This window comes from Eleginops maclovinus, chromosome 1, assembly GCF_036324505.1.
Source record: "Eleginops maclovinus isolate JMC-PN-2008 ecotype Puerto Natales chromosome 1, JC_Emac_rtc_rv5, whole genome shotgun sequence".
Classification (NCBI taxonomy): Eukaryota; Metazoa; Chordata; class Actinopteri; order Perciformes; family Eleginopidae; genus Eleginops; species Eleginops maclovinus.
The window spans coordinates 19,072,693-19,096,663 of NC_086349.1; the positions used below are offsets into that span (position 1 = coordinate 19,072,693).

At 41.3% G+C, this 23,971-nt stretch overlaps 2 protein-coding genes across 5 annotated transcripts; one reads left to right on the forward strand and one right to left on the reverse strand.

The window, feature by feature from the left end:
• Nucleotides 1-59: 59 nt before the first annotated feature.
• On the reverse strand, nucleotides 60-20,525 carry ift122 (intraflagellar transport 122 homolog (Chlamydomonas)). Of its 3 annotated transcripts, none has more exons than XM_063883472.1 (29): nucleotides 20,379-20,525; nucleotides 19,351-19,417; nucleotides 19,176-19,260; nucleotides 19,005-19,083; nucleotides 18,837-18,913; nucleotides 18,683-18,749; nucleotides 18,448-18,594; nucleotides 17,536-17,611; nucleotides 16,458-16,649; nucleotides 15,940-16,078; nucleotides 15,312-15,514; nucleotides 14,245-14,382; nucleotides 13,853-14,017; nucleotides 13,427-13,624; nucleotides 13,058-13,198; nucleotides 12,674-12,727; nucleotides 11,981-12,142; nucleotides 11,011-11,177; nucleotides 9,889-10,060; nucleotides 8,455-8,557; nucleotides 6,498-6,638; nucleotides 6,291-6,388; nucleotides 4,108-4,208; nucleotides 2,838-3,003; nucleotides 2,583-2,700; nucleotides 2,357-2,485; nucleotides 1,682-1,758; nucleotides 1,400-1,564; nucleotides 60-752 (listed from the first exon to the last, which is right to left on the reverse strand). In XM_063883472.1, exons 1-29 carry the CDS (start codon nucleotides 20,420-20,422, stop codon nucleotides 666-668), a joined length of 3,558 nt encoding a protein of 1,185 aa, XP_063739542.1. In that variant the 5' UTR covers nucleotides 20,423-20,525; the 3' UTR covers nucleotides 60-665. The 3 variants fall into 3 exon arrangements, with proteins under 3 accessions (XP_063739542.1, XP_063739550.1, XP_063739557.1); XM_063883480.1 differs by having other exon boundaries at nucleotides 20,382-20,495; XM_063883487.1 differs by lacking the exons at nucleotides 19,176-19,260; nucleotides 19,351-19,417; nucleotides 20,379-20,525 and having other exon boundaries at nucleotides 18,687-18,749; nucleotides 19,005-19,052.
• Nucleotides 20,525-23,924, forward strand: mbd4 (methyl-CpG binding domain protein 4). 2 transcript variants are annotated; one of them, XM_063883509.1, is made up of 8 exons: nucleotides 20,525-20,663; nucleotides 21,574-21,719; nucleotides 21,822-22,495; nucleotides 22,746-22,811; nucleotides 22,924-23,058; nucleotides 23,136-23,285; nucleotides 23,441-23,544; nucleotides 23,629-23,924. In XM_063883509.1, the coding sequence occupies exons 2-8, from the start codon at nucleotides 21,700-21,702 to the stop codon at nucleotides 23,701-23,703; spliced, it is 1,224 nt and encodes a 407-aa protein (XP_063739579.1). In that variant the 5' UTR covers nucleotides 20,525-20,663; nucleotides 21,574-21,699; the 3' UTR covers nucleotides 23,704-23,924. The 2 variants fall into 2 exon arrangements, with proteins under 2 accessions (XP_063739579.1, XP_063739570.1); XM_063883500.1 differs by having other exon boundaries at nucleotides 20,550-20,663; nucleotides 21,401-21,719.
• The last annotated feature ends 47 nt before the right edge of the window (nucleotides 23,925-23,971 follow it).

A 23,971-nucleotide genomic window follows, 5' to 3' on the forward strand; every position in this document is an offset into this window, starting at 1 on the left:
AATCTAAAAGAGTAAGAGGCAAATATGACCATCTTTGTAACAATGTTAGGAAAACCCACTGTAATAAAACGTACCAAAATATTTTATTGAAAAGGTTTTTTTCCCCCCATTGTAACAAAATTAAAATACATTCTCATGACTAAACAGATGACATGTCCCGTTCTGTTATAAAACACAGTACAGTTCTGGTATACAAGCTTGTGGAATGCATTTGTTGGCATCTGGTATAGATGTTTTCTGTTAGATAAAAATCTGTTTCTTAAATAAATGTGTTTTATAGCAATATTTGTTTACACACACGCTGCCTTTAAAGTGATGATGTAGTCACTGATAGATCAAGGTAATCTGATCCTTATAATCCGATTGGTTGATGGTGCACTTTTCTTACACCCTATAATGACCAACACACAAACACTAGAGGTATTACATCTGTCAATCATCCTCTGAGGACAAAGGGCTGCTCTTCAAAGTGAGCCTGAGGAACAGCATCACATTAACTTAAAGATAAACACACAGTATGTCTATGTAAATTACAGGGACAAATATATTACAATTCAAAACAAAAATTCACAACCTGTGAGAAAACCAACTGCATGATAAAAAGGACAAATTGCAGGGCATACAAATGAAAACATGTTAAATAGATGCTCTTGTTTTAAAGTTGATCAGTTTGGCTCATCGATGGGTCTGCGACAATAAGGACAGCAGTTGTGCTGGAGCACCAGGAGCTCATAGTCCTCACTGTGGAACATCTAAGAGGGAACACAAATATAGGAACATTAGAACAGCACAGAACAAAACACAAAACATCGGAATATAAATGTAGTCTATATGGGAGCCTTGAGACGCAGATCAAAGACAAAAAGCACATTCTGTTGATGCACTTTCTAAGGCTTATCTAAATTGTTTCCTCTGTGGTTCATGATTTACGAAAAAATGTTTCCAAAGCTTTGTCCGGTATGGGTGATCTCCTTGGTTTACTCGTTGAACAGATCAAAAAGGTTAATACTAGCATTTCGTGTGCCTAAAAATGATTGTTTTTGGCTTGACTTCCTTTCAAAAACCAGGATAGGGACGGAAAACTTGAGGCTTCAAAACCTTAGACCACAAACCAATTTGCCCCTCTGTCACTGTGACTAGATACTCTCTTTATAAACAGTCTATGTTAGTGATATGACAATTACAAACACAAAAATGTCATCCTTTTATTAGGTCATAAACAAAGGAGACAAATACATTTGAAGTTAGAAAATGAATTACCACAATTTGTTTTGCATTTGCCTCTTCCGTACAAGCACAATGAACTAAAACACTGAAGGTCATAAAGAGGACAGCGAGATCCGCATTATCTGAGGTTCACACCAGGTCATACCGGCAGTGTGTGTTATAAATGCTGTACCTTGAAGCAGGTGGGGCACATTGTGATGCTCACATCGGGCAGCAGGGAGCGGAAGTATTCCCATTTGAGCGGCCGGGGCCAGCGTTTGATCAGGACGTCCCTCCTGCTCATGGAGCGCAGCACCAAGCGACTCACCTTGACTGGCACAAAGGTCGAGCCCCCCTGCTGTTTAAACACACATCAACACATCCACGTTATATTATTGACCCTGTTCTTTTACCCTCTCCAGCTGGTTGGCCCAGTTGGGGGAATTTTAATCTCATCTCGTTTGTCCTTTCCTACCTCAAAGCTCATTTTGGTTGTAAATGGGTCCTCCTCATGATCGTCCAAACCATCATTCATCTTCAAAGCCTGCAGCTCTGATTGGAGTTATTAAGGATAAATATCGCAATGCAAACATTTAAACATCATGTTTTAATTCTGTTTGTTATTATATATTTTTAAGACAGGAAGAAAACACTATAAAATTATCCTCAGACTATTTTAAAATGAGAGTGTTCAAAAGGCCGATCAGCCGTGCCTGTCAGTCAAGTCGTGGCTCTGGAAGAACAGAGCAGACCTCAGTGCCCTTGAGTGTGTGCCGACTAATGCAGGTTAATCCCTGCACTGGGGCTGTGGCTACGGCTCTTGGAGGGTTAGTGTCATTAAGATGAGACAGGAGAGCCTTGCTAACCCTATTAGCTCAAGGGCTAAGATGACTTAGCTCTGACAGCTTACCCACCAGCACAGAATCGAGGCCAAAGAAGACTAAACAGCTTCTTAGAACTGTCACAAGGTGGAAGGGAGTCACATGCTTAATTTCAAAGCGATGTGCAGCGTGTAAGGGCAGGGATACAGCACCACAAGGCCAGCCGAGTGAGGAATGAATCATTCATACAAAGAATGTGAAACATCTGTTAGTCTATGTGTGTGTTTCTATTTTTATGCAGTTACATAGTGTAGGTTATCAAAGGATACCACCGTTGTCTATATCGTGCCAGCGTGCATCACTCTGATCGGCGTGAGGAACCTCCAAGTCGATCAGAGAAACGGCCTCTTCATCACTGATGCCCTCCTCCAGGTAGAACTGCACCAGAGGCAACACCTCTGCGCACAAGGAGACACGCTACATTACCATTACAAACACAAAGGGGGGGGTTGTGTCTGGCAAATACTGCACGCCATGTGTTGGTGTGTCACTGACCATATGATGAAGCTGAGTAGATGAAAGGCTGCCTGCAGTTGATGCACACGCTCCCCTGGTTATTCAGCAGGGGGTTGTTGGTGGAGCAGCGGTAGCACATCATGCCCTCAATAAGGTCCTGCAGTAAACACATGGACGTTTACACTTCAACCTCAACAGCACGGGAAGGGAGTAACTGCTCCAATGATCAGAGTTTGTTCACGATCAATATTTCAAAAGCACTTTGAATATGCCATCATTTATATTCTAACTTACCTCGCTGTCGTGAAAGGGTTTGGAGCGGATGGTGAGGCTGCCCAGTTCTATGGACTCCTGGAAGCGAGAGGGGATGTGCAGCTCCTGGAGTTTCTCGTAGGAATACCTGGCAAGCTTATAGGCCCCCAGCCTCCGACTCTGCTTGGCCAATGCATATAAGGTGTTGCTAATAATAAGGTTAAGGAAAACTTAGGTTAGAGGAACAGCTTGGACTTCTAGATATCTTGTTCAAAATAAGTTGTGGAAGCATTGAGAATTGGTTGCGTTTATAAATAGACACATCTGCGCTGTATATTCCCATATTTCTCAGATTTAATGAGCAGAACTAAAGCCCTGCTGAGCCAGCAACATTGGCTGAATGCCAAGTTAGAAGCAATACCTTGCTTAGGTGTGTTTGCGTGTGAGCTTACACAAGTGTGGGACTGTTTTTGTTTTTAGAGTTGAGGAAATTGTTGGTTATTTGTATTAATAGGGAGCGACAGAGCTGTTCTCTTAACAATCTGAGCATGGCAATGACAGGTCAATGAGTTGCAGCTGCAAAAGCACCACGCTGGCACTCCTCCACCATCTAAACTTAACACCACTCCTCTCCTTTCCTCTCCACTGAGCTACTCTCCAGCTCCACCCACACACCCAGTTCTGTTCCCGGCCGGGGCTGTTGATAAATGAACGTCCTCCTATTGTGAAAGTTGTTTAGGGTAGCCTTTTCTGTCACATTGTGTTTAATTGTTCGAACCAGTCCAACGCATCCTGGCTCAGTCTATAAATCTAAGTTCAAAGTTTTTGGAACACCTCAGTTTCTCTTCAGGATCCCAGCTGCTCAGCCTGATTTCCTCCTCAAAGGCTTTCCTTCCTCATACTCTGCCTCCACTGTGTGTGTCTACATGGATTTGTCTGTGGGTATGTGTATTATTTCAAATTAATGCACATTGTTTAATATGGTTATGTATGTATGCAATAAGTTCACTAATCAAAGTGTTTGTTTGGATAATGGAGAATGCGTCTCATTCTGGCATCTTCTCCTCCTCCCCATCACCGCCCCTTGTTATTCTCCCAGCAGCAGCGCGGTTTCCGCAGTGGCGCCCACTCTTCCGTTTTCTGCCTACTTCTATCTCTTTTCCTCTACTTTATCACCGCTGTCTTGATTTCTGATTGGCATGTCTGTTCTCGAGAGCTTTCCAGAGAGGAAGGGTCAATCAACACTTTCTCTTCAAAATATTTGTTTGATATGGCACCCCACGTGAGGACTACTTTTTCAATGGAAGGATACACTTTGGAAATGCCCGGCGGTATGTCCTTGGTGAGGTTGTTCAGAAGGAACCTGCAGATGTTGAAGAGCGTCTCTGGCATGTGGGAACTGAAGGGCTCATCCTGGAGATAAAAGAAGTTCAACAGAAAGGATTAAAAAGAAATGTACTCATATTTGGGAGGCTTAAATTGATTTAACACCCTCCACCATACCTACTCTATTGCTTAATTCATTCATATCCAAACCTTTTATAGTGCCTCATCATAATTCATCTCAATTCTCTTTGGACACATTTCCTTAAGCCGTCAGTAAGAGCGCTTTCTCCCAAAACGTGATCTCTTGAATATATATTGGCTGCCCAGGAGAGTTAAGGTGAGATATAGAGATTTCCTGCTCTGGTCTGGATCACCGTGATGCCTCACTATTACGGGGGGGGGGGGGCCAGAGCCGAGCAGAAAGCTAAAACAACAAACTGAGAGCACTGACACAGGCCAGGTCACCCATGAGTGCTCATAACTCGAGATTGTTTGTTTGTAAGTAGGTTAGTGTTGGGGGCGTGGAGAACACCACAGATGAAGCAGTCATCATGATCAATCAAGCAGCTGGTTACCATGGTGAAAGGGATCAGAGAGGTTTCGGGAAGTGAACCATTTTGTGTGTTGCATAAATGGCATGTCGAGATCTGAAGCAGTTATATGTAGAAATCATATCGTACTCTGTCCGTCAATCAACTTCAAGGAAAAACATGTTGAAAGTTGGGTAATGTACCTTAAACACTCTTCTACATCCTGGAAGCAATCGATTATTCAAACGCAGACGAGAAACAGGAATATAAATGAGTCCATCAAATCATTTAATGAAACGACTGGAGAAGCAACCTGCCTCTCTGCCCATGCTCTCACTGCAGGTTATCCGAGCCTTCCACACGCTGCTAGAGCGACAGCTGTGAGTGCAATCAATAGCCATGTTTGTTGTTTACGTTCATAGTGACATTTTTAAGGGAATGGCGTTGAAAGGAAGGCCTTAAAGCAGGGCTGTCAAACTTTTTTCATTGAGGGCCAATTACAGAAAAACATAAGAAGGGCTGGGCCCCTCACTAGATGTGAGGCATATTGCCTCATAAGCTCAGTTAGCAAAATCAATCAAATATATGCTTTATGAAAAAAACAGAGCTCTCCATAGGGTTTCATTTATGTTGTTGGCAGCTCATTCCTTAAAACAGAAGCCTCAGTTTGCTATAACAAGTTGGAAATATGAAGGTTATTTTTCCAGATTGTTATGCAAATAAGTTATTGGGCTCTTTTCTTATCAACTAAGATTTTTTAGAAGATGTTTTCAACTTTAATTGACTGAATTTATTTGAAAAGTGGGCTTATTAACACATAACTACTACTGTGTTATGTATAGTTACATATATATTTAAGATGGACAATAGGTGAGAAGCACAAGTCTCAGGTGTGGGCCATATTCCATTATACTTTTTGAATTTGCTGAGGGCTGATTGAAAATGGCCAGTGAGCCGCATTTGGCCCCCGGGCCGTAGTTTGGACACTCCTGCCTTAAAGGAACGGCACTATGTATTGACATCTTGGCCACTTTCTTGCTGGATCACCAACTTTTGGAGGCAGCGCTGCTAGCTACTTTAATTTGAAAGTAGTTGACAACATATGGCTGGTTTTTCGGCTGGATAGATTTAAAAATGAAGGTTTTTTTTCCAAAGGTAGCTACCCAAGCTTTAATAAAGGTAGATGCTGATTGGTGAAGGTGATTAATTACATCGGTCTCCACCTGAACATAACACCTTCAAAGTGTTTTGTTCACTTAACATCTTCCCTGCATGGTTTCATTTGTCCTTTACTCCACAATTTTTTTGGGGGGGATTGACACAATCTTGCAGAGCCAGACCCCCTGCATGTTAAAACCCACAGCGGTCTTGAGAAATTTGAGAACAAAAGTTGATTAGAAAGAGGGCAGAAACTGAGTGGGCTGTCGGTACACTTCAAGTTCAAAAATAAACTATGTTACATTGATGTGTTTGTACCCAAACAGTAACCTGACCACATAGCAGGTACTGTTTCCAGGCTTTCCATCTGACAGCCAATCATGTGGCAGCCTCCTGATTTCTAACCCCCTCCTTTCCCCCCCTCCACGTTTGCCTGGTCTGGCTATGAAAGATTAGGGTTGACAAAGTATTGCATTCTCACCGTATAGCGCTGAATAGAGCGGTAGACATGGTACAGCTCAGCAAGATGCTGAAAACGCTCAAACTTCTTGAGCATTTCCTCCCTCTGGTCTTCACTTTCTGCTCCCGACAAACATTCACAGAGGTACCGAAAGGACGAGTAGGAAACAATGAATGCATTACAGTTAAAACAAATGCTATTTTCCATTTCAGTGTAGATGGGTCTTACCTCTAGCGATGTCTAGACATTGCATTGATAGCATCCAGTAATAGTACCCTGCATCGTTGAACCTGTTCTCCACCACTGCATTGTGCGTAAGCTGCTCAAGGACTTTAACTGCTTCATTCTGTCGCCCTGCCATGTGAAATGCTATGGAGAGAAAAACACATAGAGGTGATGATTGATGGGTTGTTTTGATGTGCCCTTGTGGCAATGCTAGATTTCAGCTGCCAATCGAAGGCATCCTTCTTTATTGATTTGTTTTTCGGCTGACATCTTTGCCAAGTTATTATTGTTGTGGTATTTCTGCACAGTACTCTTCCAATATTATTCAGTATATATATATTTTGTATGGCTTTACAGCAATGGTGCTCTCCTGTCCTGAAGGTTTTAAAAGGAAAACGCTACCAGACAATGTGAAGAACAACACAGCTTTGATAAATCATATCAATAATAAAAAGTCCACAGCAACCATATGCGTTTATCAACACCTATAAGAAGAACCACTGAAGATGAGCTAAGTTTTTTAAAATAGATTTTCACACTCCACAATTTTGAGTACCAATGCAAATGCAAATTAAGCCTCTCCTTAATGGATACAAGACATCATTTAGCCATGGAATAAATCAAAATGACCTTCCAAATGGGGAAGTTGGTCTTAGATACCAAACACACCAAAAAGAACTCTTGGCTTCAAAGCCCTAAAAAAAACATTGTGCTGTTCTTCATGTTCCTATAAGCGGGTAATTAGAAGCAGCTTTAGGGAGTCGACCCCCACCAGTGACCCGCCCCGGCATTCAGAGCGAGGGTCAGGACATATTAGTGGCAAATATTTATAAGACTACATAACTGGATAAAAAACAGATTCAGCTGCTGTTGGTTAGTGTGAGGAAGTAACACCCACTCCTTCCCCATTACACAAACACAAGCTGACAAAGACGCAGCAGTAGTCCACAAAACGTTCACGGCAAAGCTCCTATACAAATACAACTCTGGGTTATTGTGGTGAATAAACATAACTTCAGACAAGTGTGAACTCAAACAACTACAGGTACTTTTATATATGTTTAACAGAAATCTTTTTATAGGATGATATTAAATATTATGGTTGGTTTTTCACTTCAACTGCTGAATTACTTTATGCAAACAAGACTGAAGAGTTTTCTAATATGCATTTTAGCAAGAGTGGGTTAGGGTGAAGGGTTTGGATAATATGACAACTATTGAAAGACATCTTCAAACTAAATTAGTAATGAGAAAACTGTCAAACTGTCTTTTGATATAAAAATGCCACAGATTCCAATTAAATCTTTAGATGGAGAACACTTGAAGCTTCAGAAACATGAACCAACTATGTCTACGTTGGTATTGCTGTGTAGCAGCACAGTGGACAGGAGACAGGCCAGAATCGTATACTCAAAAACAATCACTAGTAACACACTACAGTGTCACAGCTCGAATAAAATACACACAATCAGCAAAATGCATGAACATACGCAAGCTCCAATACAATCAGGTCTGTTCAGTCATGAGTTCCATGCCAAGGAAGATTATGTAGAAGAAGAAATATGCCTGTTGAGATCATAATTATAAATCTATGAGCTGATTATAACTATGGTTACAGTTAGTAATCATCATCAGAGCTGCTTGTAGTACTGGTGATTAGAGGCATGCATGCATGTCATTCAGTTTACAGGCAGCTCAGCTCTGTGCTGCTCGGCTCCAGCAAAGAGGATCATGTTTTACAGCGAATATAGAGAATCTCAGGGAAGTAGGAAAAACGTCTGAGTCCAAAGCCAGCCAGGCTTTATCACTTCCATATGTAAACTTCAGCTGTGGACTTTAATGTTCACTGAAATAATCCTGGGAATATACATTAAAATAAAATATGATTGTAATACGCTCGAGCATCCCAAATAGGGTGATGAAAAGTGAAAGTGAGGCCGTGTTGGTGATGCAAACTCACCTTTTTGTGCCTCCTCAAAGCGGTCGTTCTCTGCCAACCACTGAGCATACGGCACAAAGACATCATTTTTGAACTGTGGGTGCTTCTCCACCAGAGAGAAAGCCTGAGAAATGGACAGGTGAAGTTAACAAAGACAGAAGTAATGCAGTTGACATTAAAAACAGATTATAAATAGATAACAGCACCACAGTGCACTGAGTAATTGCAGTTGAACTTCAGTTGATTAGGGACATATGAGTTACAACACACTCAGGGAAACACAAATTACTTCCAGTCAAAACATCATATTACAGCATTATTAATGAGTCGAGAACAAAGAAAATTGTACGAGCTAAGTTGATTTCACACTCAATTAGTAGTACAACAGCAGCTCTCACACTGTTTGAATGATGGGGTATAAAGAGCTGATGAAGTGCTCTTATGGAAACGTTACAGTGGCTGAATAATCTAAATGTCCTGTGGCAAAACTTGAGCGAAGAAGCACACATCAGTCATACATACTGGAACGACAGTAAGACAGTAGAGAGACTGTGTGTGTCCCGGGCCTGTGATACAGAAGTCACTTGAAGAACATTGGAGAGAAGAGTGGGACCATTGAATAGCATCCATATGGCCCATTCTGTAACTGAAACTGTGCTCTGTCCCGTCTGTGTCAACCCCCCCCCAGTGAAGCACATAAAGCCTAACAGTTCTCTCTACCTCCCCCTCCTTCTCCCTTGTCTCCTTTTCTCTGAGGATCAAATACATATCCAGGAAGACTGCATCAGACAATAGAGGAGAACCATGTGATCGTGGTTTGATGTTCTGTTTTTGGCTCAAAATGCAAATGTGCATCTCTGAAACTCGATTAAAGACCACAGATGGATAAAAGAAATTCAATATTTTACTTTTGTTTGAGCAGCACGACCTGCCCTGATGGAGGAATTTGATTGGAAGCAGAATGGAGCTTTAAGCTGATACTCTTTCCGTGCTGGAGAGTGTTTTGTGCTTCTCTGTGACTAATCATCATGTGGTCATGGACTCGGAGTAATCAAAAGCTGAATCATTAGCTCTGGAGTGTGTGTGTGTGTGTGTGTGTGTGTGTGTGTGTGTGTGTGTGTGTGTGTGTGTGTGTGTGTGTGTGTGTGTGTGTGTGTGTGTGTGCGCGTGTGCGCGCATGCGTGCGAGTGGTTTAACCTTGTCAGTTTAGGAAACCAGGCAGAATATTGTCTAATTGTTTGCATTTGGCTGTGGTTACTTTAACAAATAGAAAATACTTTTCTGGCCATGAACATCCAGTGGTTTATGATATGAGTTTCTGTGCACCACAGCAGTTTATTTAGAACAGTCCTATGTGGTTCACGTTATATTTATGCGATTGTCTCAGGATACGCTATATATAAGTCATGATGAGCGGAGCAGGTGTGCCTCCTGTGTGCATTAAGTATGTCATACCTCTTCCCAGTGCCTGGTTTCCACATGCAGCTGCACCAGAGCCTGCAAGTCTCCCATCTTGGAGTAAGTCTCTGAGGCATATCCATGGTGCTTCAGCTTCTTGAAGTGTAGCGCGCACTTTGCCAGCGGCTCACGTTCGGCCTTGTCCAATTTACGAGCGATGTCGATCAGCCTGCATGAGAGGAGAGAGGAGGTAAGGGGGGGTGCAGATAAATCTTTACATGCTGTTTTAGTTTATAAAGTTATGCTCATGACCACAAAAGAAAGAATATGAAGCAGTCAAGGTCAGTAGCGGATTCAGATTGAGGTTAAAGAGTGCCGACTGTAACTGCAGTGTTTTTAGCATTGAGCCACCACAGGACACTCACAGTGGGCAGATAATGGGTCATATGGAGTCAGTAGGGGGGTTCTGATATGACCTGCAGACCTCTGACTATCAGTTTGACGTGTAAAAGGGAAAACTAAAAAATAGGGGATTTTCCCTATGTTTTTTTTTTTTATCATGGAATAGCATAGCATAGCATTACGCAACACAGATTGTTAATTAGAGATATCTTCTGGACAATAATAGACAGAAAATGTGTGCTCGATGATGATGGTTGACTGCCTACTGACCTTATTAAAATGACATCAATTATTTCCCCCTGGAACACAAGGTGTCTCTTTGTAAAGTCAATCCTCTTAAACACGTACCATCTGTATCAGATGGTGTTTAGTGTTTTAATCATGGTTTAAATATGGCCCCTTATATACTGTATATCCCACAAGCAGCTTAACTCCCCCTTCCTTCTCTAAAGCTTAAGTATTCAATTATTGTTTGGAAACCTAAAAAAGGTCAAAGAGTGAGGGTTCTACAACAACAGTGAAATATAGACAGTTTAGACATGAAGTGTCAGTGTTAACATTTAAAACTGCATTAACTGATGTCTGCTTAACTCAAATTACCATCTTTGGTGTGCCTATGGACTATAAAATATGCCTAAATATTTTGTGTTGTATTTATATATTTGAGAGAATCATGTAAATCTAAAAAGGAGGTTTAGAAAAGGTTACATATGAGGAACAGTATATGTGATGTTGGAGGAGAGACCTAGATTGTTTCATGCAATGACTGGCACCTACATGTCTTCCCATCCGTGCTCCCCTATTATGTCAATGGCTTTCAGATGTTCTCCTGCTGACAGGTACATCTCCGCTGCTGCCTTGGGCTCCTTGCTGCTCTTAGCCCAGTCTGCCTGCTTGGTCATCAGGATCCGAGAGCTCTTAGGGTCTGTGCCTCCAATAAAATCCTGCAAGAAAAGCACACACGTTTTATTTTTAAGTGATGATATCGGAGGAATGTATGCAACACAGAAAAGTTCGGTTCAGACAGACAGACGGAACCATGTGGGTCAAGGCCAAGACGGGAGGAAGAGCCACACAAACAACAGGCGGCTAGCCCTCCGGTGTCCATCCCACCTCAAACAAACAGCCTGTAGAACCAGATGGCCTCACAGCCACATAAATATACAGCAGCCACATCAAACACACATTCAATCTGATACATACGCACACACAAATATACACGAACAAGTCCTAGCTGTGTCCAATGTGAATGTGATGCTGATGAAAGTGTCCCCCCCACATGTAAACATAATAAAGCATGAATTTGCCTCAACTCCAACTGACCTGCTCATCAAAGTAAAAGCTTGTGCTCACCTTATTTATCTCCAGTTGTGCTCCACTTCCATTGCTAACTATGTGTGTAAGTTACCCGTGTGTGTGTTGTATAGGGATCTGTCTTTAAAAGCCCAGGGTGTGTGTGTGTGTGTGTGTGTGTGTGTGTGTGTGTGTGTGTGTGTGCATGCGTGCGTGCACTGATCAGATGATATATGTGGAGATACCGGTGAAAAATGAGGAGATGAAAGACAGACGGGAAAGGGGGGGCTTTTTGAACCTAGTGCAGGGCCCCAACTTGGCATAAGTGCACATGGTGAGGAAAAACACATGTTCTCCCCCCTAAAAACAAGCAGTGCTTTCCAGGTGGCTCTGTCCGTATTGATATTAGAGTATGTTGTACATGTGTGTATTTATTGATCAACGTTTTAATCACCTTGGCATACTCGAACATGCGCAGGTCGGTGTACATGCTCAGGGCTCTGGACTCGTGGCCAGTACGTTTGTAGAGCTTGGCTGCCTCATGGAATTTCCCCTGGTAGGCATAGACGTCTGCCAGGAACAGCTCATTGTCGTTCTCACCCCGCTTCTTCCTCTCCTGCAAATCAGTCAACACAAACACTGGCATGTGTGCATAGATAAACACTCAAAAAATAACAGAAGGCGCTCAAAACTATTGGATAACTTTACCCGGGACATAATCAGCGTCACTTAAACACAAACTAAACTGTTACAACATCAGTCATAAGGAGAAAAAACACAATCTATATGGAAGCAATTAAACATTTCTTATATATACACTGGGAAAAAACACTCTTTCAAAGGAAAGACATTTCCCCAGAAGATTTCCTTCAGTTCTGTAGGCAATTTGTCAAGTATATGCGTTTGCTTAACTGTGTGTTTGTATTGGTTACAGGTGTAGGACCATCCCTCGTTCAGGAGATTTTAAAGTGTAGCTCCATGCCAAGCCTTGCAATTAAATCTTGATGACCATGGTAATTGTGAATGAGCCATGTTCCCCCAAAGCTATATCGGAAACAATTGATTTCAGCTCTGAAACAAACAGAAAATATCAACATGCCTGAACAGAATGTTTTGTTTTTTTGTACCCCTCCTTATTAGGTATTACCTCAATGCTGTTGATGAGTTCCAGGTAGCGCAGGTCTCTGATTCTAATGAAGGCCTGAGATTAGGAAAAGGCAAGAAATAATGAAAAGGTGGTGTCTCAGAACCGGATATTTTGTGTGTTTTTATAGTACCAGGTTCTTCAACATCCGGCCCTATTAAATCCCAAGATGCACTTTTTAATATTTATTTCCTTGGTAATGTGCAGCAGATGGTTTCAAGTATTGCTTGCAAATGAAATACAGCCTAAGAGTAAGAAGGGACTGTCACCTCACTTGAATGATTTGCTGCTACTTAAGTTTCTATTACTCTGTGAAGATTTAAGCAGTAACAATGAAAAGTGGATGACACTGATGTCGATCTGAACAATGTGTTGTGTCTGACTGGCCTTCTTGGCGGTGTCAAAGTCAAGTCCCTCCAGGGCCTCTGTGGCTAAATCCCTCCAGTCACTGTCGGTCACACCGAGACAGGCGATCTGGTAGGCCTCCTTGAACATCTTCCTCTCCAGGTATTGGTACATGGGCGCTGACTGGGCAGAAAAACAACAACACCATCAACAACAAGCATCACAACCTTTGTGAAGAATGCAACAAACTCTCGAATAAACAGGAACAGGACCACCAACAACAAATAAAATCTCTCATTTTTGTCTGATATTTTTAAGACTGACTATTGTTTGGTTTGATTTCTATATTATGAACTCATGGAACACAATCACTGCCTCAACACTAAAGTAGGCTGACTACAAACTACACACCTGAGGCACCTCCACAGCCAACATGGAATAGACGTGGAGACAAAAGATCTTCGAGCCATTGTAGCCAACCATAAAGCCTTGCATCTTCTGCTGGTGAACAGGAAAGTTGCTGGCCTTAATATTAAGGTAGCCATTGCCGGAGAAGCACAGCATGTCCTCACACTGGGTGTTCCAGGCCACACTGTTCGCATTAGGCTCCTACAGGGAGAGAAGAGCAAAAAAGACGAGGTAAATAAGGGAGGGTGGTGGGAAATAAAGTCTAGGTTTGACTGTGGAACAGAGACCAGACAGGTCTGGCACATGAGGAAGATGTGAACCTAATGCAAATAATTACACATTAATGTTTCTATTTCATCCTACTGTGCCTCTCAAATTAATTTCAAAGTGTGCCAGGTTAGGTTCCTTCACTCTCCGCTGCCTTCTGACCTGAAAAAGCAGCTCTTTACTGTTGATGTCATAGACTAAGAGAGTGTTGTGCTCGTCCACCACAGCCAGTTTATTGCGGGAAGCGCTCATGTCCAGGCAGCGCACTGACGTTGACAGTTTCAGCAGTGTGATGGGAAACAGGTTGTCAACGAAAATCTTCAGGATCTACATGAGAAAAACAAGGACAGAGCAGAGCAAAGTTATTTAGAAAATAAAACATAATGCTATAAATTTAAACCTTTAACACGAAACATGACTTACAGTCACAAAAATACATCTTGTCTTAAAAAGAAAGTCTTTTATGATGAAATTTGTGGACACATGGCTTAAGAGCATGAGAACAATTTCTATTATTACTTAATGTGGGAATGCATTTTCTCAAAACTACTCACAGCTCCATTCTTTAGCCCCACTAGCAGGCCCTCTCTGCCTTGCGAACCACCAATCACTTTGATGTAGCGAATTAGAGACTCCATCACCCATTCTTTTTCCCTGACACTGGTGAACGACAGGCACTGTAGTCTCTTCTCCTGCAGAATGAAAAAAGTGAGACAACATTTCCATCTAACACACCAACTGGTGAAGTATGATGTGTAAATGTTACACCCTTTACATCATTTACACATACAGCCCTTGCAAATGTCTAATACATCTCAATCTAAGCATACTTTTTTTTAGAAAGCTGCTAATTGTGGCTTAATTTGAGAAAGCAAAAAGTTAAACACTGATTTGATTTTAGACAAGCATAAAAAGCCACTACGAGAACAGCTCATTCATATGGCCTAAAAGCTGCCTGAGGCATGGAACACAGGCATGTCTGTTAGAGAGAGAGATATGAAGCACCTCGGTCACACACAGACAGATTTAAAAGGAAATAACCTCTGTGTTATGGCTGCTCCTCCTCCCTACCAGCTTCTGTCAAACACATAGAGACAAGAAGCAGAGAGGAACCCCAAGAGACAGCCACTGGTTAAGCAGACTGTGGTTCATCCCCTTCATTCAACTGTCTTCCTTTATAGATTTTAGAGAGGCATGGGAAGGAGAGCGAGACAGAGCCTGCAGAACACATGCACAGCTGGAGCCGTTTGCAAACTACCCAGAAACATCTGGATTTTGATGATGTGATTATTTTTCTCTGGGCTGTTTGGTCTAGTATTGAATGGCTAAACACATATGATCCATTGTGATTACATCATGTTATCTTGCTCGAAAGTCTCTATGGCTTCTTGCATGATCAGTCAAGTGTGCATTAGTGTGATTTACAAGGTACCAGAGTGTCGATGCAGGTCAGTAAAAAGTAGTCTAGGCAACGTAACTTGAGGAAAACAGTTTGTCTTATTACGTAAGGAAATAATCAAAACACATACAGGCTTTAGAAGAAGCCAGCAAAACATTTCAAGTAGGCAAATGCTTTGGAGGATTTGTGCAATAACGTCTAAGAAGCTATATCTTTTCTGACCTGACACAGGATGATATGCTGGGAGCACACCACCAGCAGGTTGCATTCAAACTTCCTGCAGATTTTCTCTTTGATCCGGTAGTGCATGTCTGAGGAGTCATCTGAATAGAGCTCATAGATGAGGATCTTCTCTGGCAGCTGGATAGCAAGACGGTTTCTGTAAATGGCGATCTTCTTCACCAGCTCACGGCACTTTATCCTCACTAGGGAAAGAAGGAGACAAAGGAAAAGAGTTAGGAGGGTGAGGAAACTGTGATTTTCTTAGCCAATGCATCCTTTTGAATTGTTGTTTTCCAGGGCTTATTATTACAGTCCCAGCTATGCTGTCATACTGCTTTTCCCTATTTGTAAAAAAATGAAAGACGGATTTTTCTCCTTTACAAAAAAGAAACCCTGCATAAGAAGTTTGAAATGAGATATCCATCTTTTAAAAGTGCCTCACAAAAAAATAATTGGATGAATGTTATTTGGACAGATATGGTTTATATGAAAAAAAAATACAAATAGATATTTCCTCTATACCCTTGATCATGGCAGCTGTGATGGTTCAAGACACACATAATTATTTAGCATCACAAAAGATCCTCTATTATAAACTACATATCCTGGTGCTGAAGCAAATATGCACCTTTTTGTTCAGTGATGAGGTGCTGGACAATGACATCAGTCATGCTGTCTCTGTAAGCATAGCGATCCTTGTAGAGGCCGTGAACTGTACTGAAGATAAGTTGGTAGCAGGCGATGGTCCCATCCTGGCAGCCCATCACCTAGATAAGAGATAACAATATAGCAGTACATCCTATTAACACGTCTAAGAAAAGACTGAGAGTGGGAAAATGTTCCTGTTGTTAAAGCATTTACACAGTAGAACTGCCAGCTACAAATTCTCAATGTTACGCCCCATCATTTGCACTTAAACGTAGTGAGAGAAAAAGTTGCTAAGGTGTTACTGCTAAATCCAAGGCCTTCTGTGTCTGTGTAGCTAAATCCGATCAACAAAATGTTTAAAATGCTGACTGGCACTAAATATAAGCTCTAAGCGTTATCAGGGTTTTCATAACACATTTCTGACTCCTTTCTCTCCACTCCTGGTCAACTGTAGGGATAACTTCTTCAGACATATAGGTTGACAAGCTGTGAACCCACCACGAAGTTGGAGTCAGGCTTAACCCGGCACGTCCACACCCAGGCATTCTGCTCTCCAATGCTGCCTAGCCGCACACCGTCTTTAGTGTAGAGGGAGGCTTGTTTGTCAGAGCCCCCCATGACAATATATTCGCCCTTTGAGAAGTAGCTGACGCAACAAGGGTCATAGGTGAGAGTCCTGTCTTTTCCAATCTGAGAGACAAAGGAGAAGTGGACATTAAACAATGAGTAGAAGTATTATTTTTCATATTTATTGCCCAGGGGTGTGGGCCAACACCTCCCTCCGTCTAGGCTGACAAACATCAAAGTACTCAGTACATTCAACCATCCCTTTGAGTGTTTGATCAAGTGGTACAGAAAAAACGTTTTCTCTGGTTTAAACAATGTCTATTGTATTAATGTTTGAAGTCTGTTTGCACAACACAAGTCCCAACTCTGCATCTGTTTCTCCTCACTGCGGAAAAAAGCCTGCCGACAATCCACAGTTATTTTCTTTCATTGCAAACAATACCCTGTGCTGTAATAAAAATGGAATGTTCACTTAAATAGATAAATAGGCCGATGACAATATATGAGCCAAGGCAAAACGGCAGAGTAATGAACACTGCATATTTGTCTATAATTACGGTATTGCCCACAGGGAATTTAGGAGGAAGGAGGGACAGCGAGGGGGCTATTAAAGCATAGCAGGATCACTTCCAATGTACTGTTATGGTTTCAATAGAGCCTGACAGTCTGATTACAACAGGAAACACAGGTCTTAAACTCAGTAAAGTGTTTCCAATACCATATAAATACCATATATTTTGAAAACACATATTCTTCTTCCTTATTGCTTTAGCAAGTGGTTGCACAATCAGCAGATAAGTGTTTCAAAATGCTATAAATCTTATGGCAGTTCCCATGCAAGGTAATGAGACTGCCTATATTTACTTGTTTAAAAGTCCTTTTTAACAGTTTGAAGTGGCAGAGGAGAAAGAGTCTGCAGTATTAGAACATTGTCAAGAGTAAGACTCAGTGAAGTGTACAGTATATGCATGTATTTGGGATTTGTATTCCATAGACCTTTGGTATTCACCTGTTTTCCACTGAGCTGATAGAATGACAGCTTCTGACCCCAGTCTGCCACAGCCAGAATGTCATTGTGCTCATCCCTGTGAAAATACAACAAAAATGGCTTTAGGCTTAAGTACTCCTGTCAACATACTGTACTGACGGGGCTTTTGTTTGAAAATGATAACAATGTAAAAAAAAAAGCAGAGGCCACCCTTCAACTGATGGATGCATAGTCAAGCCCTTCCCCAAAGAATTGAATATAATTCTAACAACCATGTTTTATCCTCAACCAATTGAATTGCATTTCAGGACATTGTATTTATCTTTATTATTGTCATATTACCCTTGATATCTATCCCTGTAAGCCTGGGTGCTGGGTAGAATTCACACTGTTGAAGCGTCCATGAGTAAGACACTGAATCCCTTGCACCTAAGGAAACACTATTTGCTGACTGACCTCAAGCTCTGACCTCCCTGTGATGACCAAATATAAAGCAACCCAATAATAATATTTTGTGCATCATGTTGTCTCTTACTGACCTCTTCAAACTTCCTGCTGCACATTTTAAACTTCCTTTGTGTCCTTTTCCCTCAATTAACCTGTTCTGTAGTGCTCTGCCATGGCTACAGCTGTACTGATGGCTTTGGTTGTCGGGGGCATCAAAGAACATGGGCGGCTGCTGCAAGGCTTCACAATCCTCTCCCTCACAGAAGCAGTTCCAATACTCCCTGGTTAAGCACTGCCACCTGCAGGCCCCACACAAGCTATTGACTCTCAACAGAACACATTCCTTTATAAATGTTGGGATGTGGAAGGACAGTGTATAAAGGTGTGGCAGTGTGAGGCATTACATTTAAATACATTGGTAAAGATAATACAAAAAACATGCTCTTTATTGTACAATTGCATGTGCAAGAACTAAGTAAGACTAACTTGGAGGGGTTCCAGGCTATGGACCAGATAGGAGAAGTGGAGCCTCCTGGACGCTCTATCTTGACCTTCTCCTCTCCATTCTTGTTCCGAATGCTCACCACTCCATTCATCATGCCAAGGGCAAGGTACTGTCCGTCATTCGTCCACCTTTAATAAAATGAAACTGTTCAATATTCACGTGTCCCATTAAAGTGTACCAATGTAGTGGACAGTTAAAACAAGGGACTTCACTTACCCACAACATGTTATTTTGCTGCTAACTTTATGTTTGTTCACAGATTTTTGTTCCGGAGACCACAGACCTGAAAATAAAACATAAGTTACTCAGATATGCAGGTCTCCATGGGGGCAATATTTCTGGTTTTATAAAAGTATGCATTAAAACTCACCAAAGTCACCAGAAGAGCAGGAGGCAAGTTGGTGAGTGACAGGGTTGTAGGCAACACACTGGATAGAGTCATTGTGACTACAGAAAAATATGAAAAGAAAGAAAGATGGAGTTATACACAATGCAAAGGATGTATTCAACTACATTGATGTGTAAAAGTGACACTTACGTATATTTTAAAATACCCTCCAGTTTCGATGTCCAGATGATGATGCTTTTGTCTGCTGACCCTGAAGCAAACCTTTTACCTGCAGAAGAATGCAGTAGTTAGTAGGATAACGATAATGACTGATCATAAACAAAAATGTAATGTACAAAGAGAAAAAAGTCAGTGAAGTACCATCTTTAGCATAGGCCACACAGTACACTATGTCTTTGTGTCCTTTTAAAGGCTGGATAATAGCTCCATCTGCGACGTCATAAACCTGCAATAAAAGTGTAATACATTTAATGTAATAATATTGCATGTATTCTGTAAGTATGTCCATTGTCCAAAGAAAACAGGAGAGTCTTACCAGGACACGAAGCCCCGCGGCAATGATGAGTTGGCTGCCATCTGGCTTAAAGGCAAGGTCATAAACACTGCAAAAGAATACATTGATTTGCTTTTATTGAATTAAATAGTTTGAACAATTCATAAAACCGTTTGAGAGTTTTATTTTGTTGAATAAAACCTTTTCTTTTATTGATTTTTTTTTTACAAACAAAGTGTTAATATTTATTCATTTTAAAAGTAACTCACATATTTATTAATAATGTTAATTACTTTTAAGGATCAATGTTTGCCTTGGAAATAGCGAAATGCAAATATAAAATGGGAAAAGATCTCGTTACAAGGCCCACTATTCTCATAGGACTGGCTACCAAGCAGCAAAGAAATACTGAATAAAATAATAATCCCCAGCTCTACCAAGTGATAATCGATCAAGTAAATCGAAAAGATCCATACTCCAAATCAATACTTTTACTTTTTGTACTTGAAGTTTCTTTTTATGCCAATACTTTGACAGTTTTAAATTAAGGACTTTTACTTAGAGTATGTTTATACTGTAGTAATGGTACTTTGCCAATTTCTGAGTATTTCTTCCACCTCTGCAAATACATCATCTTAAATTCACAGTGGTAACGTAACATGTATGCTATGCAAGAATAACCTAAATGAAAATGTAACGTTATGTCATTCACAGCGAGCAATGAGGTGCAGAAATAAGACCTACATAGCGTGAACCGTTAACAAGAGCTAAGTAACTGTTAGCTTAACATTATCTCTGACCTAACGTTATATCGTATGACACAATAAAGCTGACATGCTACACTGACGATATAACAACAATTATGCTTTACTCCCAAGATTCAATAACCATAAACCAGCCTAAGAGTCTCTATCAAGTGTACACGAACCTCACATAGCTGCGGGTCAATGCTAGCTGGCTAACACTAGTTTACATAGCAACCGCCGTTGCTAACCACCTAGCGTTACATCCCAGCATCCGGCCCAGGTTGACAGCCTAAACACATTAAGAAAAAACATCAACGCTCTCACCACTGTTCACGAATGGTCTCTTTCCACGCTAAAACGGCTCTCATTTCCACTTTTTAATAGCAAACAAATCAGCGATGGGTTTGGTATCAACAGGTTGTGTTTTTCATACCAAACTGTTCTGATGAGTCGCTCTCACTGCGCAGACTCGGATCTGCGCGCTACTTCCTGTGTGCAGCGCAAGTCTTTGGAGGAGCCCAATGTTGACATCGGAGAATATGCGGCAAAACAACACGGTGGCGCTTCACCATGCATGTATAAAGAGTAGGGAGCTGCAAGTAGTTCGAGGTAAGTTACAGTTTCATTTCTGCTTATTACATGAACATCTGCTCAGTGATAAGTTAAATGGCCATAATTAAGCACTTTATGTGATACTGACTGAGACAGTTTCAACACTTGTTTGCATTTCTCTTAGTTACTCAGAGACTATTCAGTGTGCACCAACTAATATATTAAACTTGCACATGTGTACTAATTATCCATACCATTTAAAGATGAATCTATGTGACAGATTGTTCACAATATACATTTGAAAGGAAAAAAGTCAGATGTTGCAAACCCTAACGGGAGAGTATAGTAATACATGGATGTCATCAATGTGTTGTTGTTGTAATAATATGCTGTCTACAGGAAAGTAAAGACTCTACTTATTGAGGAAATCCAGGCCATTTGAAATGTGTAATTATACGTTTCAGATCTTTTACCAGTCTTTAGTTGAAAACAATTTTCCTTTAAGTGCAATATGATGGGGCATTGTCATCATCTGTTCCCGGAAATCCCTCACAGCCATTAGGGGCAGCAGTAGAGAAAAGAGATACTGCTCAAACTGTTGTGCCTAATGGAAAACACCACACCCTCTAACAACCCCCTGATCAAACTGTGAAGCACTTTCAGCAAAGAGACTATTTCAGCTTCACTATGACATGGACTGCTACAGGAGGCCCTTCCTACCTGTTGCCATCTCAATGTATAACCCCTTTTTGTCAAGAGGATTTAATTCATTTATGCCTTTCTCTAAATGTTAGGTAAGGGAGACACAGACCAGGAATGACTGTTGATGCTGGAGTAAAAAGTCAGCTGCCAGACAATGAGCTGGACAAGCGACTCTGCAACTCCAGAATCCAACACTCTCTCAACCGGATTCAATAACGACAGTAACAAACCTAACATGACGCATACTGACGGTGCTTTCCATCAGGAAACCGTTGGAGACATAAACAACCTAAGTCACATTGACAAGGATGACTCATGCCACACTTCCACATTGCCCCCTGGCTGGATCAGAGAGGTTAGGCAGCGTAAAGCAGGCAAGACGGCAGGCAGAATGGACGTCTACATTACAAGGTGTGTCATTGGTTTCTTTAAAGCATACCTTGAATCATGAATAAGTGTTTTTCAGATCAGTCGGGTCAGTGTGTAATTGTTTTTTCCCCTCTGTTGCGTTAGTCCCCAAGGGCAGAGGTTCCGGTCAAAGCCATCCCTGCATGCTTTCCTCATAAAAGATGGAGAAGGGGACCTAGATATAGACCTCTTTGATTTCACTGCATCCAAGGACGATGCTGTCATCGCTTCGCAATTACTGCCCTCTCGAGTGAAACAGAAGAGAAGAGATAAAATACATGCAGGTGGAGAGCAGGAGACAAAAGAAGATGCAACACAAATACTGGATCCACCTCCTTATAAATCTAAAAGAGCCTCTTCCTACCTCAAAAGTAAAACTAAAGACGGAAAAGTAAGAAGTGCAAGTGTGAAGAGCTGCATAGAAGCAGCCCCTTTAACCAAAGAGGAAGATGTCAAACTGCAGAAGAGCCCTCAGAGGTCGGGTCAGCTGAGAGACAAGCTACTCCGACTGGCTCCCAGTAACCAACACACTGTCATTGTTAACAAGGGCGAAGAAGCAGACTCAAGGCCTTCTGCCCCGACACTCAATGTTGAACCTGCCACTGAGAGTGAGAATGAGGGTGAGGATGAACGAAGCAGTGATGAGCTACAGATTCGCAGCAAAGGTGCCAACAAATCTAATTCTGAACTAGAGGCAGATGCTGAAGATGAAGAAGAGGAGGTGTTGTTACCTGACACCACTGGTGGGAGCCGCACACCAGTGAGAGATTCCCAGAATAGTAAGTATGATCTGCACTGTCTGACAGCTTGTGAAGGTAGCAGTAAAAGTTAGTGTTCTGTGGATCCTTTTACTTATTTCATTTCCAGCATGTATAATTCAGTTAAACCAGAGGGCTCAAACACAAAAACGGATTTGTTTGAGTTACTACAGAGTATTTGAAAGATACACGTTTTGATGAAGACGTCTAACATTATAGGTCATGAGAAATGTTTTTTCCTAATATGCATACATTTTTACTGTTTGCCTAGGGTCCAAGTGCGGGGAAGACAAACGCAAAACAAGCCCTTATTTTAGCAGGAAACACGCCAGTGATGGTAATGTTAAATTGTGTATACAAGAAGCAATATGAAAGTTTGTGTATATTTTTATACAAGACATTAATTATACCTTAACATTTAAGAAGACATGTACACTGTCCATACACAGGCCTTAGCCCCCCCAGGAGGAAGACCTTCAAGAAGTGGACACCGCCCCGCTCACCCTACAACCTTGTACAGGAAACACTTTTCCACGACCCCTGGAAGCTTCTGGTGGCCACCATTTTTCTGAATAAGACGAGTGGTGAGATCCATCATAATCACATTGCATTGCAACTTTAACCAACCAGGAATCGAGTCTAGAATTTTACTTCATTTCAGGCAAGATGGCCATTCCAGTACTGTGGCAGTTCTTTGAGCGTTACCCGTCGGCAGATGTGACCCGGGAGGCCGACTGGAAGCCCCTGTCTGAACTTATGAAGCCACTAGGCCTGTATGAGCTCAGAGCAAAAACACTTGTACGCTTCTCAGGTTAATGTGCTTTTCTTTTATACATGATGCATTACAGAATCAAGTGATATTGAAGTAATGATATGTTGGTACTGTAAATTTGTATGGTTTAGGTAAACAAAATTATACAATACGAGTGGCCAGAAATACCTCACGATCCATTTTCTCCTGTGTAGATGAATATCTCACTAAACAGTGGCGTTATCCCATTGAGTTGTATGGTATTGGGAAGTACGGCAACGACTCCTATAGGATCTTCTGTGTGGACGAGTGGAGGGAGGTCAGTCTAATCCCAACATTTTTGTTTGTTTTGTAATGTTCATTAATGCCAAATCTGACATTTAATCCTATTTGTATGTTAAAGGTAAAACCTGAAGATCACATGCTAAACAAATACCATGACTGGCTATGGGAGAACCATGAAAGACTTGGAATCTGAAACAATGACGAACGAAGAACGAATGAAGAAAGCAAGGAAGGTTTGCTTCGGAAAAGACAAGAAACTCAGTTACATCACATAAATCATTACAATATTAGTATTATGATGAACTTACATCATTATACCTGAATATCTCTAAAATTATGCATTGAAAGTTCTCTTTACTTAAAAAAAAGTTTTAATTAGCGTGTAATAAAATGTTTCAAGTGGTTCAAAAGTTGCCTGGCTGGTTATGTTGTTCCATGTCTTTATATATAGATGAGATTTG